Genomic DNA, 16,596 nt, shown 5'->3' on the forward strand with positions numbered 1-16,596 from the left:
AGGCCTTTGGAGGGAGTTGGAGTTGTGGATGTTCAAATTTTTTGTGTTCAAAGTGCTGTGTGAAATACAAGTAGGTACAAGTACCTTTAAATTCTCTTTTTTTATTCCTTTTTGGGATTAAGAATTCATAGCTATCTTAGTTAGGGAGACTCAACACCAGCCATTGCTATTGAGGTTTGGCAAAATGTAGGGGAAAAGGCACCAGGACGTAGACTAATGTAGCACACTGTAGTTCACAAAATGTTAAAACATTTTATTACACGGCTCTATTAAATGCTGTATTCTGATTGGTCAGTCGCGGCATTCAGAGGTCTGATAATACTGTGTAATGACCATTGCTATGTAGCCCAGCGTTGCTAGGGACGCTGCCCTGACAACAGTTACTTTTTTATCTGGCTAACGTAGCCGTGACTGCTTCAAAATAATAATTTACAAGATAGAAAGATGGCGTATTTTCATGATATAACTTTTAACATATTTGGTGAGCATGAAAATCTTGAGTTATGGTTACTGGCTGAAGATGAGAAGAATGCCGGAGAAGAGGGATGCTCAGAGGTGCACGGAAAAGAGAGGAAACACAAGATTGTGGATGACAGGGAGGTTGATTGTTGATTTTGATTCCCTGTAGCTAGTGTAGCACAATAGCACATAAAAAACATAAAAAATAAAATAATAAATGAGGCTACCTGCTCCAAGCTGAGCCACCTCCTCCAGGTCTTTCTGAGTCTTAGCAGATGCAATGGCCTCTGGGAGTTTGAGTGTGAAAGGCAGGACATCCCTGAGTGAAACATGACCAGGCAATAAACATGAACATTAGAAATACAATATAAGAAATGATTACAACCTGAATTAGGATCCAACAGTAGTCAGATGAAGCTGCCTGCGTGAGTTTAGTTGTACAACTTAACATTGACGCACCTTTGTCATTCATCGACAATAACAAGTAAATGATTCTGTCTTTATGGTCAGGGTCATGAAGCACATTGTCCTCATTTGACAGTGATATGCACTAACACACACTGGCATACAGAGAAGTGGAAACACTTTCAATCATTACTCATATAAACATGCTGACACAACCTTTGTCTCCATTACAAAGGAACAGATATGAAGATCTAAAGATATACAGAGCAAACATGTTGGGATTGAGAATGTAGATCAAAATTAGATTGAGATATAATGCACAATTGTACACTTTAAGAGGCCTGTTTGATTTGTGGTCATCTCTCTAACTGAAACAAGTGCTGTGATGGGTCCTGCTTGCACTACAATTTCCCTTTATTTCTTTAGTCTGTTGTTTTAAGTCCTTTGTGCGTCTGAGTCTCTCGAACTAAAACAAGAAGTGAGAGCCTTGGGCATCGAAAGCTGAGTGCTTACTCGACAAACATTATTTTCATCCATGGACTTTCCATCTTCGAATCACCCTGTCATTACAGAACAAAACACACAGAAGCTGGGGATGTGATGGATGAATAAAACGAATGTTGGTTTGTTTACCTGCTGATACAGTAGAAAGCCACCAGGCGGAACAGATCTGCAAAGCTGATTCCAGATCCCTCGAGAGAAAAGGCTGCAAACAAATGAAATGTGTACAGATTGAGTTACAACTGATAGACTGAAACTAGATTAGATGTCATTTCTTACAGGGAATTTGCATTAAGAAGCTTTATTCTGTCACTTATGTCCGGCCTTGCCAACATCTTACAAGGAAGTTGATTGAGTGAATTGAAAAATTGATCTTAGTCACAATGGAGGTGTGTCACAGGTGTGCTCCAGTGCTTTAACAAATAGCACTACATCCCTGTTACTCATCATCTGTGGCCAGTTTTTGCAATATTTACCGTCATTTCATGTCTTGGTTTCAGTGTACTGTACATCTGTATGATGACTAGAGTAGACGACGTCATTGACCAGGGTGGTTTTTTAGCCACGTTAGCAGTGTGGATTTATGGATGACACTTTTGGTTGGCTGATCCTTCTGTCTGGTCCAGACTAAAGGATCTCATACACCTGATGGATTTATGAGAAATTTTGCACAGATGTTCATGGTCCTCAGAGGATAAACCCTATAATTACTTTGGTGATGCCCTGACTTTTCTTTCAGCGCACCAGAGGGTTGACGTTTGTTGTTTTTTTAGTGTCTATACAAGGGGACGACAACCTTCACTAAAAAAATTAGTTCACTTTAGCCAAAAGAAAAACTTTATTTCCACTTTCAGTATTATATTTGGAGGTATGGCTCTGTTCTGGGGCCTCTCTGCCTTTCCTAGGCCTACACAGAAAGCCTAAAGCAAGGTTTATACCTCTGCATACCTACGATGCAGAGGGCTTTGCAGAGGCGTTGCGTCCCTTGGTCCTTCAACCGACATCATTTCCGGCATTTCGCAAGGTTTCACTTCCTGCTGCAGTACCACGACACTGCCTCGAGCCATTCAACGGGCGTACAGACCATTGGCGCAGTCGTCTCTCTCTTCATCGTCGTCGCAACATGTGTAATAAGAGCAGTTGTTGTTCAATGTCGATCATTTCGAGCTCCAGCAACAGTCTTTCTCTCTCGGTTGCCATCTTCACTGTGACTAGAGCAAAGCCGGAAGATAGACAAACAATGAACGAGCAACGACCATAGACGTCACAGAGTCTAGGTAGGTATATAAAAGAACACCGCGCCCCCAAGCACTTTGGCGGGGAATTGCATAGCAACATAGACGAGTGTACGCAGAAGCATAAAGAAACTTTAAGGCAGAGAGAGCACACCTCTCCGCCCCTCAACACACCTATGTGGAAAGCCTATGGCAGAGAAAGCACACCTCTCTGCCCTTCCACGCGCAAACGAGGAAAGGGTAGATGGTTGGAATCAAGCGCCTGGCCAATGCGGTAATGACACAGCCTTTAGTATATGGGGTGCCTGCTCTACCAGGTGAGCTAGTGTGCTCTCCACAAAGACAACATCTAACCTCAAGATGTAATATTTAGGCACCGCTGGACATGTTAAAGTCCAGGTGAAATGTCATTTTGAGAGTATCTACCTTCAGTATCATACAGAAGTTCCAGATAAAGACAGCATATCCAGGCAGAATTTAACATTGGACAAAATTTGACTTGATTGTTGAAAAGCCGGCATGTCGTAACAGTAAGCCTCCAACACTGACACTGATGGCATAGTATTATCCGTCAAGGAGAGCGAGACAAAGCTCATGGTATGCTCCGGTTTCTGAAGCAGTCCACTGTAAAAAGCCTTGTGCATAATCTGGAGCTGTCACATTTTCCTTAAAGGTAATAAATTCTAGTCAGCTGCCCTTAACCGTGGTATTTTGGGGAAACAAAGATACACCGATGTAGCATGCTGTGCTGGCTGACTAACTTAATCTTAGCTCTGTGTGGCTAAAAGTTGCAGATTGATTGATGGGTGGATGCTGTGATATCATTGGTTGAAATTGCTTTGTGCTAGCTGATAAGCACACATCATATTTTACTTTACATGAAGGAGACGTGATTTGATTTTAATATAAGACTTCAATGAGAAGTGTGACAAAAGAGGACTGGTGAATTGTGCTTTGCCATGAAAGCATTGTTTAAAAGTTAAGTTCAAACCGTTCGTGCACAAAGCTAACTCAACACAGCAGTCAGTATGAGAGGCCAACTGGAGAGCAGCTGACCCACATCTAAAGGCCAGACCAGGCCAAAGGCACTCCTCTCCCTCCCTTACTTCTCCCTCCCTCCCTTCCTCCCATGTGTGCTGTCATTTCAGCAGGGAAAATCCACAGCTGGTGTGTCATCACACTTTGGCACTGTCACAGCTCCATGACTAATTCCCAGCACTGAAACACAGCATTTCTGCATATGACTAATTACTGTAAGCTTATAAGCACAGTTTACATGTAATACTGTTAACCACTAGTTATTTTACTAGCACGTCAAGTGTTACTAAACCCACACGTACACACAGCTAGCTACACTATGTCACCTGTTCAACGTGACTCTTGAGGCAGTACAAACATGTGACCATGACCGAATGTGAGCAGACATTTACTGAAGATAAATGCCTTATCAGCAAAACTTTCCTACGCACAGAGAAGTCAGAAGAGCGAGGGAGGGGGTCCTGCAGCCACATTACATCAGCAGATCAACATTTCATCACTTTACAGCAGCATTGTCGTGGGACAGTCGCACTAATAGAGCAGCTAATTTATAGAAACTTAGAGAGAAGCCTTTAAAAGCCCCACACTGGCATGCTTACACACTAGGACTGCACCATACTCAAAAAAATCATATTGCAATTACTTTTACAGACGCTGTGATTGCAATGTGAGTTGCATTTCGGGCATATTGTGATGTGCAGACCTAGTACGTACGCGCGCGCGCACACACACACACACACACACACACACACACACAATAGGGGAAAAGTGACATCCCTCCGGTCACACACTCTCCCGTATGGGTTTATCTTAGTGCACAATATGCGGGGGCGGACAGGAAATTACATCTTTAACTCTTTAACTCTTTAAAGACATCATCGGGGGACCAAAGGAAACTGAAAGACCAAAATTTGTGCTCTCTGATCCACCTGAGCCACGGGTCGGCAAAATATTCTATCAAAAAAGCCCTTGTTAGCCAGAGAAAAACATATTTGAGCAATTTAATGAAGGTAACACAGACAAAATTAGGCTATCAACACTACCTATAGGTCTAAATGAGCCATCATTAACCGCCCAAAAAAGTAGCTTCTCTGCAATGGGCTATTTATGATTGTTTGGTGCTCAAACTTTGAAGAGTTAGTGGTGAAAGCAAATGAATCTGTCCATGCACTGCATCAGATTCTTTATTTTACTCTGAGACTTTTTGGATTTGGATTCCAAAGCAAGCTTAGCTAGACTCAAGACTAGCCACTGCTACTGAGGTTCAGACAATTTACGAGAATAAAGTGCCAGGCCGTAGATGTATGACACACTTTATTTGACAAAATGTAAAAGTATTTTTTAAATTTGGTGTACAGGCTGAACATTTAGCAAGTGAAGAATCTAAGAATCACTTATGACCTACAACAATGATGAATGAAAACTGAAATGTTAAAAAATAACCGTCATTCACTTTCATGTAATTTGTGTAAGAGCCACAGAGCACCACTGGAGAGGGGCTAGAGACCCACATGCTGCCGCGGAGCTGCAGGTTGCCTACCTCTGATCTAACATGTTACAGCTTCTGATTCAACATGAATTTATCTTTACAAAAAAAAAAAAAAAAACACTACTTAAACTGTGGCTCATTGAACATATTCTGTCCAGTGCCACACTGCATAGCAAACACCAAAGACTGACAGAGCTGCTCAGATAATCCGAAAGTCAGTTTGGGATTATCTGTGATCTTCAATCTATTTGACACTAACTCTAGTATTTATTATATCCTGATGCTGAGCACTAAACCACCCAGCACTGCAAGTACAGTCACTTAAAGGGATACTCGCTGATTTTCAACCAGCTTTGCATCACAACAACTTTGGTAATGTTGTATGTGTAAAAGAAGTGTGATAAACTTCCCTCCACTTTACCAGTGCCCTAATCTCCCTGCTCATCACTCAGCTCAAATCTGCTGGATGACGCATTTTGTGTCACCCTTACCTAAAATGTCTTCAGAAACACATTTTAGTGCACTATTTGGCTGTAATACAAGAGTTTGTGAACAAGGAGAGGGCAGCATACTGTTTCCTGTGTTGTAAAATGTAATGTAATGTAATGTAAAACTAAGCAGTGCTGATCAAATATAAACCAAGACTCTGTTGCCACATTGTGACTTCTTACCTCATATGTTTTCAGAAACATATTTTAGCTTACTGTTAAAATGTAATTCGAGATTGTTTGTTACCAGCCAGCCCCCATTTTGTTTAGTGTGTTTAGGTCTAAACAGACAAACTCGCAATACGTCACCCACCAGCAGGAGCATGTATTGGTACAATGCGGCACACTGCATTCCTGAGTTGTAGGTCTTCTACCTCATCTAGCACCACTTTCAAAAGTATTTGCATCTTTCTACTGCATAGACAGCCCAGTATTATGAAAAGACTATCTTCTACATTCATCATCTACTTCTTTAAAACAAACATGTCACTTACTGTACTGGCTTTCTCTGACAGGGAAGTGGCTGATGGGAGTCCCTGACTGATCTTCTTTCAGACGCACAGACAGAACTTTTCTCTGCAGAGCGGTTGACTTCCTGACCAAGAACACCTGCACCACAGAACCAGAAGTCATGACACATATATATCCTACATATGACACATGACACATTGACATTTGTATGTTAATCCCTCACCCCAAGTGGCTGTTTGAGCAAGATGCGACTGGCCTCCTCTTCACTGACTGCCAGCAGTAGCCACACCGGGTGAGTTTGAGTCAGCCTGTCCAACACACTCATACGTCTTCGCAAGGAGTCGTAACCAGAATCCCTTTCGCCCCCCACCCCACCACACTGGGGGGACTGCAGGTAAACACCACTCACTTCACTCTCCAGCCTGGCAGAGAAACACAGAGAGACAGAGAGTCAAACACTTTTGCCATCTGCTGGTGAAAATGAGCAGCAATGTGTGCAGAGGCATTTACAAATACTGTTGAAGGAATTTAACAGAATACAAAACAATGCACAACATGCTGCAACACGCATCATGCCTCATTAAGATAATATTTCCAGAGATTACAGGAAATAAAAACAAGAGTGGTCAGGTTGATGAATGTTTTGAAGATAAGAAGATGTGCAGAAAACAGTCTTACCCCTGTAGATCCACAGGTTCCCTGTCAACTGCAGGAGAGGTCTGGACCATCTCTCTCTTCAGCTCCCCGATCTCCAACGCAAATGTGTCAATCAGCTGGCAGAAGACAGAATAAGAGACTTTGACTGATGAGGGAATATAAGTAGGAGAAGAGGAGGGGGAACAGCAGTAAATGAAACCGACAGCATTGCTCAAACAAAACTTGGGAAATAGAGACTGGGAGACAGAGGGACTGTGCTGGTCACGTTGAGAACAAAGGGGCAGGATAACCGTGAGTCATTTTTCCTGTGTGTAAGACTTATTTCCTATACGCAGGAAACGTGGAGACAAAGCATTGTCAAAAAAAAACAAGAAAAAAGACCCACATCAACATCCAGAGTGAAACTAAATATTCCTTCGAGCTGCAGAGATCCTCACTCAACTCTTTGCCCAATGTGTCCTGACTGAAGATGCAATTTCTGTTATAAACAGCACAGCTGCGTGTAAACATCTGTATAAATCTGGACAGGAAGGCTTGACAGATTGTATCTCCCATGTCAGGCGGGACTGTTTCCAGGCTGACAGAGATAAGGACTGTCATGTAGCACTAATTAGTCATCAGAGCAGACAGCTGAAATGACAGTACGTCTAATCATGACAGCGCTGGATCTTTGAACTAACTGTATTTACTTTTGGCCCACAACTATTTGAGGACTGAAACTGATCTGGAATGTGTTTCACAATCTTTGATACCAACCTCACAAAGCATACCAGAAACTCTTGTGGTTGGCTGCCCAATGGCCTTGACATTCATTTCTGTTTGTGGAATAAAAGTAGACCATGAACAGGAAGTATGGCATGGGGTCAGTTTGTTAGCTGTGGGCTACACCTTTTTTTTTTTCCTATACTTGTTTACATTTTGGCAAATTGGCGCCATTAATTAACAAAATGCCGAAATAACTTTTAACAGTTCTTGTTCACAAAATATCCATGGGTGAACAAAAAAAAAAAATCACTGGATTATTTTGATACTGCAGAAAAAGGTAAAAACATGATGATTCTTGGGTAATTTGGATGCATTGGAGACAATGACATCCAGGGTTTCAGCACATTTCTAACCAATGAATTCTCAAAACTTTCTCAAAATTTTTCACAATATAACACCCCATTTTCATGACTTCATTTAGAGGAGCAGTGTGCAAGATTTGGAGGAAGTTAGTGGCATCTAGTGGTGAGGATTGCATATTGCAAGCAGCTGAAACTTCAGCTGATTAGAATTCTTTCAGTGTTCATTGTTGAGGAGGTTTTTACTAGAGGCTGAATTATCCACATGGGTGTCTTCAGCTTATCAGCTTTTTGGTTGTTTTTTCCCTTCAGTATGGCAGACCAGAACCATTTCCTCCAGGTTGCCAACGTAAAGAGTTTTGATGCAGAGCCTACATCCAGCCAGCTAGGGTCTGCCTCTCTTGAACCACGCCTGTACTAACCTCAGACCAGATGCTGTGCTTTCGCCTTTTTCACTGCACCTCATCTACCTCATTGAGCTCTGTACCCTGGGAGTGCAAGACCCTTAAGTACACCAAGCTGGCAGCCGACGCTAAGCAACGCAGCTGGAAAGCAAAGGTTTGCCCAGTTGGAGTGGGCTGCAATCACTTTGCAGGCAAGTCAACTACTAGGCTGCTTAAAGAAATGGGAATTTCAGGCCACTTGGGCCACGAAATACCACTAACAACATCAGAGTTCGAAGGAGTAAAAGCAGAGGGGGAAGGGCACCTGGGATACCAAATGATGCCGTTGAGCCCTCTGGAGATGTTGTTGGCCTATCATCGAAACACCAGTGAAGGACGGTACCCATCTGGTGACCCCAAAAAAGCTTTTACCCTCCCTAAACCCCCACCCCCTCCCCCTGAATGGCTCCAACTTCCACTCTCAATCACAAGTAGGTCAACAACAATCATCCCGTTAAACTCCACCTCGATTAAAGTTAGGTAAGTTTTTCTCCTGTTAGTTTCTTCTCTCAGTCTGCACAGACGTCTCTCCTTGGCTCTGCCTTCCCTATGCTACTCACTTTTCTATCTACCTTTGTGCTTTCCTACTTTTCTATCCATCTGCCCTTAACCCTTTGGCTCCCACTTGGAAACCCCCAGACAGCACTATTACTCTCACTCATAGTCTCAAATATGTGCATCAAGGGATTCTAACCTCTAGTCCTAAACTGAACTGATATTCTTTTGTTTGAAAGCCATGCATTGTTAAACACACACTTTTCAGGCATTTGCAAATAAACAAACTGCTATTGCTTGCTAATTTTTCCAACTTGCATATGCCAATATGGATCACAAGATATAGTGACATTTTAACGTTCATGTAACACAGCAAAGTACTTCCCATGACATTAGAAATGTTTTAGGATTTTTATGAACATATTTTAAACAATAGCCAAAACAATGCATACTCAAAGCTTTTCCAAAACATTTTGTTCATTCGGATCCATTGTCAGGCCTGGAAAACTATTTTTCTAATTTCATAACTTTTCCAAGAATATAATGACCTGGGAGGTGTGAGTCATCTGAATCTGAAAATACTACGTGCTCAGGTTTGACTGAGTTAGAGGAAGACTGTGATTTTGACACAAATTGCATCAATTTAACTGCCTCCATGAGCAGCGTGTCCCACCCTCTGCTGCTGCTGGAACTAATGACTCTTGTGCCAAATCAGTGGGCTCAAACAAATATACAAACAATAACTAACTTCCTGTTGTTTTTAGTACATCTGCATGGACCTGTCCCTTTCACCTCATGCGGCATATTTGCCTCCCCAGCTTCGCAGCCGCCCTCCAACTCTCCCACTCACAGTTTGAGCACTTCTTGTATAGAGTACTGAAACATATGTGAATCCTTAATCAGCACGGTTATATGCAATCCACTCTCCAAAATGACTCCTTAAAAACAGAGCTGAAAAACTGCTCAGTTGCACGAAGACTTCTAGCAGCTAATTGCTTTCATGTTGTTTTGTTTTTTTCAGCCTTTTCCACATTCCCTCATTCCACATTTTAAAACACTCCCAGGGATTCAGAGCCTCCTCAACCATCCAAGCAGATGTTGAAATTTGGATGCTTTATGCTGATGATCTGGGTCAAACTGTGCAAACAAGATGGCTTCATCGGGCCTGTTTAAGTATTATGCTGTTGCATCTGGCCACAGAGCACCACGTAATGAGGACCAGATATTTTAAGGCAATCAAGGGAAAGTATGTCAACACCAACTATACATGGAAAATCGCCGTCATATTATCAGACTTGTTTTGATGTGGAAACTCCATCCATATAGTGCAAACACAAAGCATTACACAGAAATACCACTATAACTGAGAAGGCCCTGCACCTGGAGCCATGCGTCCATTACGCATTTCACCCAGTAGGAGGCATCCTTTTCCAAACTTTCCTCCACCAGCCGGGCTCCAGGCCAGACCACAGTTACCACAGGTCCCTCTAATTCCCCCCTCGCAGGACTAAGTGGAGCCAGCTCTGTTCAAGCCTCAGACTCCCTCAGCTTTGCGTCAGGTCAAAACTCTATTATACAACATGAGTCGACAAGTTAGCTGCAGTGTAACAGGAGCACTGAAAAATGTACAGTTCAGACACAGACTGGGGATGCTCATTTTGAGCCCTGGTGAAGACAGACAGGGATGGCTATTAGAGCCCAGACGACTAGAGAGACTGCCGGCATTCTCACACAGCAACGTGTCAAATTGCATATTAAAACCAGTGAGAACCCTCAGACTAGATGCTACTAACAGCCGAAGTGTCAGTTTAAACTACAAGGATCCTACAAGCTGCTAACAGACATTAGTTTCTGGGTTACAACGTGCTACCCGGGTGTCTACAGATATACACAACTTAAATGTAGGACTTTCTAATACAATTTTAATATCACTGTCAATTAAATTTCAGACCAAACTTGCGATGGAAATACACACCAAGAGTGAAAGTATATTTTTTCCAAGTGAACACACTTATGTCAGTTCAAAATAAACATAGGGTGGCGTGCGGTGGGACTGGGGATTGCAGTTATTTGATTGCATGAACAAGAAATTCCCAGTAATTGTGGGTCATATGCTTGCCTTGCTTAAGTCCCTGCCCTTTGTACACACAGACTGTCACTACTACCAACTGGATGGTTTAGTGAGGTCCTCGGATCAGTCCCTCCGGGGTCCCGTCACAGACAATCAGAAAGAAAAGAAAAGACGATCAAACTGTACTGTCTAGCGGACGAAGAGTCGTGACAAGGCTTCTGTAAATGAACCTGCGGAAGGATCCCGCAGAGGGTGTCATGTGTAGCGCCAACACCTGAATCTATCGCGGTAATGTGACTAAAAAACATTTAAGATCCATCCAATCTGACCTTAAGACAATTTAATACTTTTTAAGGCCTTTTGACACTGCTCACATACATACTGAAATTCACGCAGCTGGATTACAGACCAAGGCAAGGCTGCATTACTGAACAGGCAAAACTGGTAACGACCCTCACCAACCCTAGGTTCACCGTGTGTCACCATGTTTGTAATAATCTCATGAACTGAACATTTGTGTGAGAACATGCACTAGTAAAGCACAGGATCATCCGTCATGATACAGGCCCCAAAGGTTCTGCTTTGTTATCTGATCTTTCAGCAGTAGATGCACGCTTCCCTCTGTGTAGTGATACGGTTCAGAGGTGTAGTTCAGCAGAAAGAGACCACTTCCTACATGAAACTATTCACAACAAGGTCTGTGGATTTTCCTGAGTAACCATGTCATTATTTCTGGAAAGAGACATTGCTGGTGGAGTTTTTCAAATGTATGTTTTTGGCGTTTTGAGCATCACAAGCTGAGTGCCATCTAGCTCCATTATATAGTAGAGAAGGCAGACATCTCTACAGCTGATATCTCCAACACTCTGCAACTCACATCAAAACAATCTAGACTGATAAACAGCACTACAGGTTGGAGGAAAAATATGCATATTTGACTTTGGGGTGAACTGTCGCTTTAAATCTGACTATGCTATTCAATAATAACTTGATAATACATGGATGAATAAAGAGAACTCTGTAGCTGTTGCTGTCTTATGTGTGACGAAGAATGGATGAGGAGAGACTCGTTGAGGTTGAGAAATATCCCCAGCTAAATGACCCACAATCCCTTTATTATAAAGACAATGGCCAAAAAGACACCGCCTGGCTCTGGAGATCGGCTCAAGTTTAATTAGGGGCTCTCCACACATGATTTTAAGCTAATGCACAGGTGAAATAAGAATAAATCTTAGAGTAAGAGTAGTAATAACTTTTCGTGGTTGTCTGTTGACAAGCTGCAGTGTGACGCATCCTGTGTGTGCTATAGTGGCACCACCTGTGCTGTGCTGCGGCTGTTTTCAGCTTAAAATGGTCCTGACTGAACTGGGATTGGCTTTCACCTTCACTGGCAATACTGTTTACAAACATTAGCTGACAATTCCTGCATAGTATACCTTTAAAGCTCCGATCAAACAGGTGGTCAAAGGCCCTGTCCAGAAACTGATTCATAACCCAGTACAACTACATTTATTGTGGCATTTGTTGCCACAGGAGGATGGCAACGTCACTGCAGGACTTCAATTCCAGCACAGAATTTTTATACACAAGGGTGCACAGAGTGGGAGCTAATTTTTGCCCCATAAAGGGTTATTACTCTGGCCATGGATGAAGCCGACACATGGTTATAACCCTCTGTTGAGAGAATTCTGTGAATGAAAATGTGGGAAAGAGCCAGAGAGGAAGACATCGGAAATTCTTGAGTTTTAAAATCAAGATCAGTGAAGATGAGAGTTGCTGAGTGACGGCCTCTGGGCAGAGTGCCTCATGGAGCGCTGATGACTTCAAGAGGAAAATGACGGACATCCAGGAAAGCACTCAACGACAAGTCTGTGCTTCATTGACTCTTATGAACCTCTTCCACTTCTTTATTGATTGGATTCACTCTGCATAACACAGGGACACAGAGGAAGACAAACCGAAGCAGAGAGGCAGGTCTCACGCATAGACACACACCAGAGGGTTTATTTATTCAGCCCTTTAATATTGTGAATATGTGTGTGTGTGTGTGTGTGTGTGTGTGTGTGTGTGTGTGTAGAGGTAAGTGATTCTCTGCATGGCCTGCTGTTAAAGCCATGGATGGAGTCAATGGGAAACTATGTGTTTGGTTTTGACACACAGACGCATACACAGAGCGCTTTCACAGGGTTAGTGAGGACGGAAAAAAACTGCAAAGGAAATTAAAAGCGAGACAACTTTAAGTGTTAGTTACTTAGTTCACTGTTGATCCTGGTCCGGGTCTGTCTTTTTTTAGCTTAGAAAGTGGTTTCATTTATTCATCTGTGCGTAACACTTCATTTGTCAAACAACCTGAATGAAGTAAGAAGCTGCAGCCAGGTGAACGCTCTAACCTTTGACTGAGGCGCAGCGGGCATTAAAAGCTTTAGGTCCCTTGCTTGCCATCATTTTATAGCAGAGCAAGATTTCACTCTAAAATTAGATCTCTTGTCCACATCTATATGTCCTTGCAATTAACAAGGCAGTGGTTGCTTTACGTATGTGGGTACTCATTTGTGCCTATATAATCCAGATTAGTCATGAGGGAGGGATGAATAGGATTATTCCTCTGGTCACAGGGTCCCATGTTTCCCCAACTTTATATAACACATAATGGAAACATGACAAAGAGTCCTATGTTCCCAGAGTCTTAAGCTCCTCAGCTCTATATATCATATAATGGGAACCTGACAAAGGTGTTCCCAAGATCTGAATTCACTTAACAAGACATGGGCCAGGAGGTTAAGCAACTATAATCATAACTCTGAGAGTCATGAAATATCACTGGACTTGTCCTTAATGGGGCATGCTCTACCCAGTAAGCTACCGGGTGCTCCAACATTTGGGCCCCAAACACACAGAAAGCATTTTAGCAGCTGGAGGCGACTTTTTGTAATTGTTTTTAATGAGAATTAAGCTCTTTACTCACTGTTTTTGCGTTGCGATGTGCCTTGTGTTTCTGCGCTCTAGGCACCTGACGTTTTTGCCAGAGCGCTCTGAACCCCTCCAGTTGAAGGAACTACAACTCAGAGCGGAAAAACACCCCACATCATCTCTTTTTTCGTCATCTCTTTTCCCACTGTCCAATCAGATGATCTGTGGTGGTCACAACAACACGTTTACACTTGGTAAAGAATGGAGGACCAACTGGTGGAACTCTCCATGACCAACCCTCTATATTAGGGTCTCATGTACCCATACAGATCTCTGTTAGCCTGTTTTCATCACTTCATTATTTTATCCTATTAGTTATGCCAGAGAAATTTTGTCATAATCGGCGTGTGACATCTTGAGTTATGGCCAAAAACATGTTTTTTGAGACCTTTGACCACCTAATTCTAATCAGTTCATCCTTGAGTCCAAGTGGACGTTTGTGCCAAATTTGAAGAACTTCTCTCAAGGTGTTCCTCAGATATCTTTTTTATGAGACAGATGCAAGGTCACAGTGACCTTGACCTTTGACCACCAAAATCTAACTAGTTCATTGTTGAATCCAATTTGGGCCAACTTCAAAGAAATTTCCTCCAGGTGTTCTCGAGACAACCATAGTAAAGAAATCATTCATTCCAACAGCAATCAACATTATCAATAAATCGTAATTGACTCACCTTTAGCAAGTGTTCTTAGTTGTCTGTGTGATCTTTATACTACACTGTTTTTTATGTCTTTTATGTCTTTTTTTAACCTGTGTCTTATTTATTCTGTGAGCCACGTCAAAGACGAAATTCCACTGCTTTGCAATGGACAATAAAGTTTTTCTGATTCTGATAGCTTGTTGGCAAGAAGGGGACAGACGGACATAGGGACCTATAACCTGAAAACATAATGGTTTCGGCCAAGGCTATCAGCAGCATGGAGGCATAACATCCACCAGACCCTCTGACTTCAGCGATATGAGGCAAGCCATGCAGCAGAACACATAGTAGTTGCTCCTACGTTTGGCAAACACTTTACACTGATGGTGTTTAGATGTTTTGTGATTGCAATAATGGAATAATATGACGTAGTGAGACTGGCCGCTGTTATCGAACCCTGTAGGAGCTATGATGGTTTCTGTTTATCTGCTGCTAAATGACAGAAATGAAAGCAACTTGAAAAGCTTTGATAAAAGAGGAGAATCTTACAGTAAGCACCCGGGAGGTCAAATTTAGAGCTTACGTAAGTTTAGTGTGTTGCACAAGAATACTTCCTCAGAGTGGACGCTAACCATCACACAGGCTGAAACTGGGTTTTCCAGGGGAAGAACAGTCTACCTTATTACCAGTAAGCTGCCCCACACAGGGCAACAGTGACCACAGCTCACACTGTAACGTACATAGGTCATGGTATGTATATATTATTTATACCTGGCAGGACATGACTGATAAAAAAGGCTGATTCAGACAGCGGCCGCAGCAGAGAGGAAACAGATGTAGCTCATTATTTCCACAGAAATAGACTGTTATCCAGAAATAGGGCAGCAGAGTGTTTAAATGAAACTGCATGAAAAAAAAGTGTTATTTTGGTGTGTGTGGGTGAGGGGTGTTGAGCAGCTGGCATGACAACATGTGTGAGTGTGTGTTGTTCATATTGTGAAAGAGAAAGAAAACAAGAGACCCAAAAGAAGCAGGGAAGAGATGGAGATGAAAGAGGGAGAGAGGGCAGAGAGCCGCTGAGACAGAGAGGGAGTTTTATTACTCCTGTGAGTGTGTTTGTCAGGCTGCCAACAAGTGCAGCTGGCATTCTTCACTTCCAGCTCTCCTTCAATATATGGCAGAAAGAGAAGGGAAACTGTCGACAGGCAACTCCACTTTTATGTTTCATCAATCAATACTATATTATATTTCCTGAAAATGTGAGGGAGAGAACTAATAATGTGAGAATCTGAAGCTACTCAACAGGGTGAAATAGTCCCTGAGTGGATAAATCCATCAATTCTCTTATAAATGAACAAGAAATGGTTCCTGAGAGACATGAAACAAACTGTCATTTTTATAATTTAAATGTACTGTACAGTATCATAGGAACTTTACAAAAAAAAAATAATAATAATAAAAACTATACTCCCTGAGACATGATAAAGGCAGAGGCAGCTACTGAAATCTGAACAAAATTAAGGTGTTATGGGTCTGATTATCATTTGTTAATATTTATAATAGAAAACGCTAGGGCTGCCCCCGACTAAGAATTTTCCCAGTCGACCATTGGTCATCATTTAAGGCCATTAGTTGGTTGCCAGCATGTTTATGATATTAATTTAATTATTAAATGATATATTGTGGGTGGGGCAACACAATGGTTTGAGTTGAAGGTGTGAGAAAGAATAGTATCAGTAACATTGTTAACACTGTGCTACATTACAGAGAAATACAAAACCGTACTAATGAACCTTCATTAATATAGGCCTATATTTTATCTACAAGTGCACGTCACACACTGAGCGAGCCGCCTGTTAATGACACTGTCGGCAAAGCAGTAATGATTGTGCTAAGTGGCTAATGGGCATGTAGCTACTTCCATGTTTCAGATGAAACGTCATGTTTGTAGTCGACCAATGAAGATGAGTTTACATATCACCTTGGGTTCGTCCTTCACCTTTTCAAAATGATCCCACACTTTGGATTTCCTGCCCGACATGTTATTAACTAGCCTGTGGAATAACCGCAGGTACCAGCCCTGGAAATTAACGTGACTCCCGTCTGACTGCTGAGCGTGGACACTTCCTGTGTCTGTCCTTTCAAATTAAATTCCTACATGATCCAGTC

At 42.2% G+C, this 16,596-nt stretch overlaps 1 protein-coding gene across 2 annotated transcripts in view; it reads right to left on the reverse strand.

Moving 5' to 3' along the window:
• Positions 1-16,596, reverse strand: part of LOC125885931 (ras and Rab interactor 2-like) — a 48,860-nt gene that overhangs the window by 18,422 nt on the left and 13,842 nt on the right. For both annotated transcript variants that reach the window (XM_049571786.1, XM_049571787.1), the window contains exons 3-7: positions 6,765-6,859; positions 6,310-6,508; positions 6,110-6,224; positions 1,498-1,570; positions 687-778 (exon numbers count right to left, since the gene is read on the reverse strand). In XM_049571786.1, the coding sequence (XP_049427743.1) occupies positions 687-778; positions 1,498-1,570; positions 6,110-6,224; positions 6,310-6,508; positions 6,765-6,859 (574 nt within the window). The remainder of the gene's footprint in view (positions 1-686; positions 779-1,497; positions 1,571-6,109; positions 6,225-6,309; positions 6,509-6,764; positions 6,860-16,596) is intronic.

The sequence above is a fragment of the Epinephelus fuscoguttatus genome, linkage group LG3, assembly GCF_011397635.1.
Source record: "Epinephelus fuscoguttatus linkage group LG3, E.fuscoguttatus.final_Chr_v1".
Classification (NCBI taxonomy): domain Eukaryota; kingdom Metazoa; phylum Chordata; class Actinopteri; order Perciformes; family Serranidae; genus Epinephelus; species Epinephelus fuscoguttatus.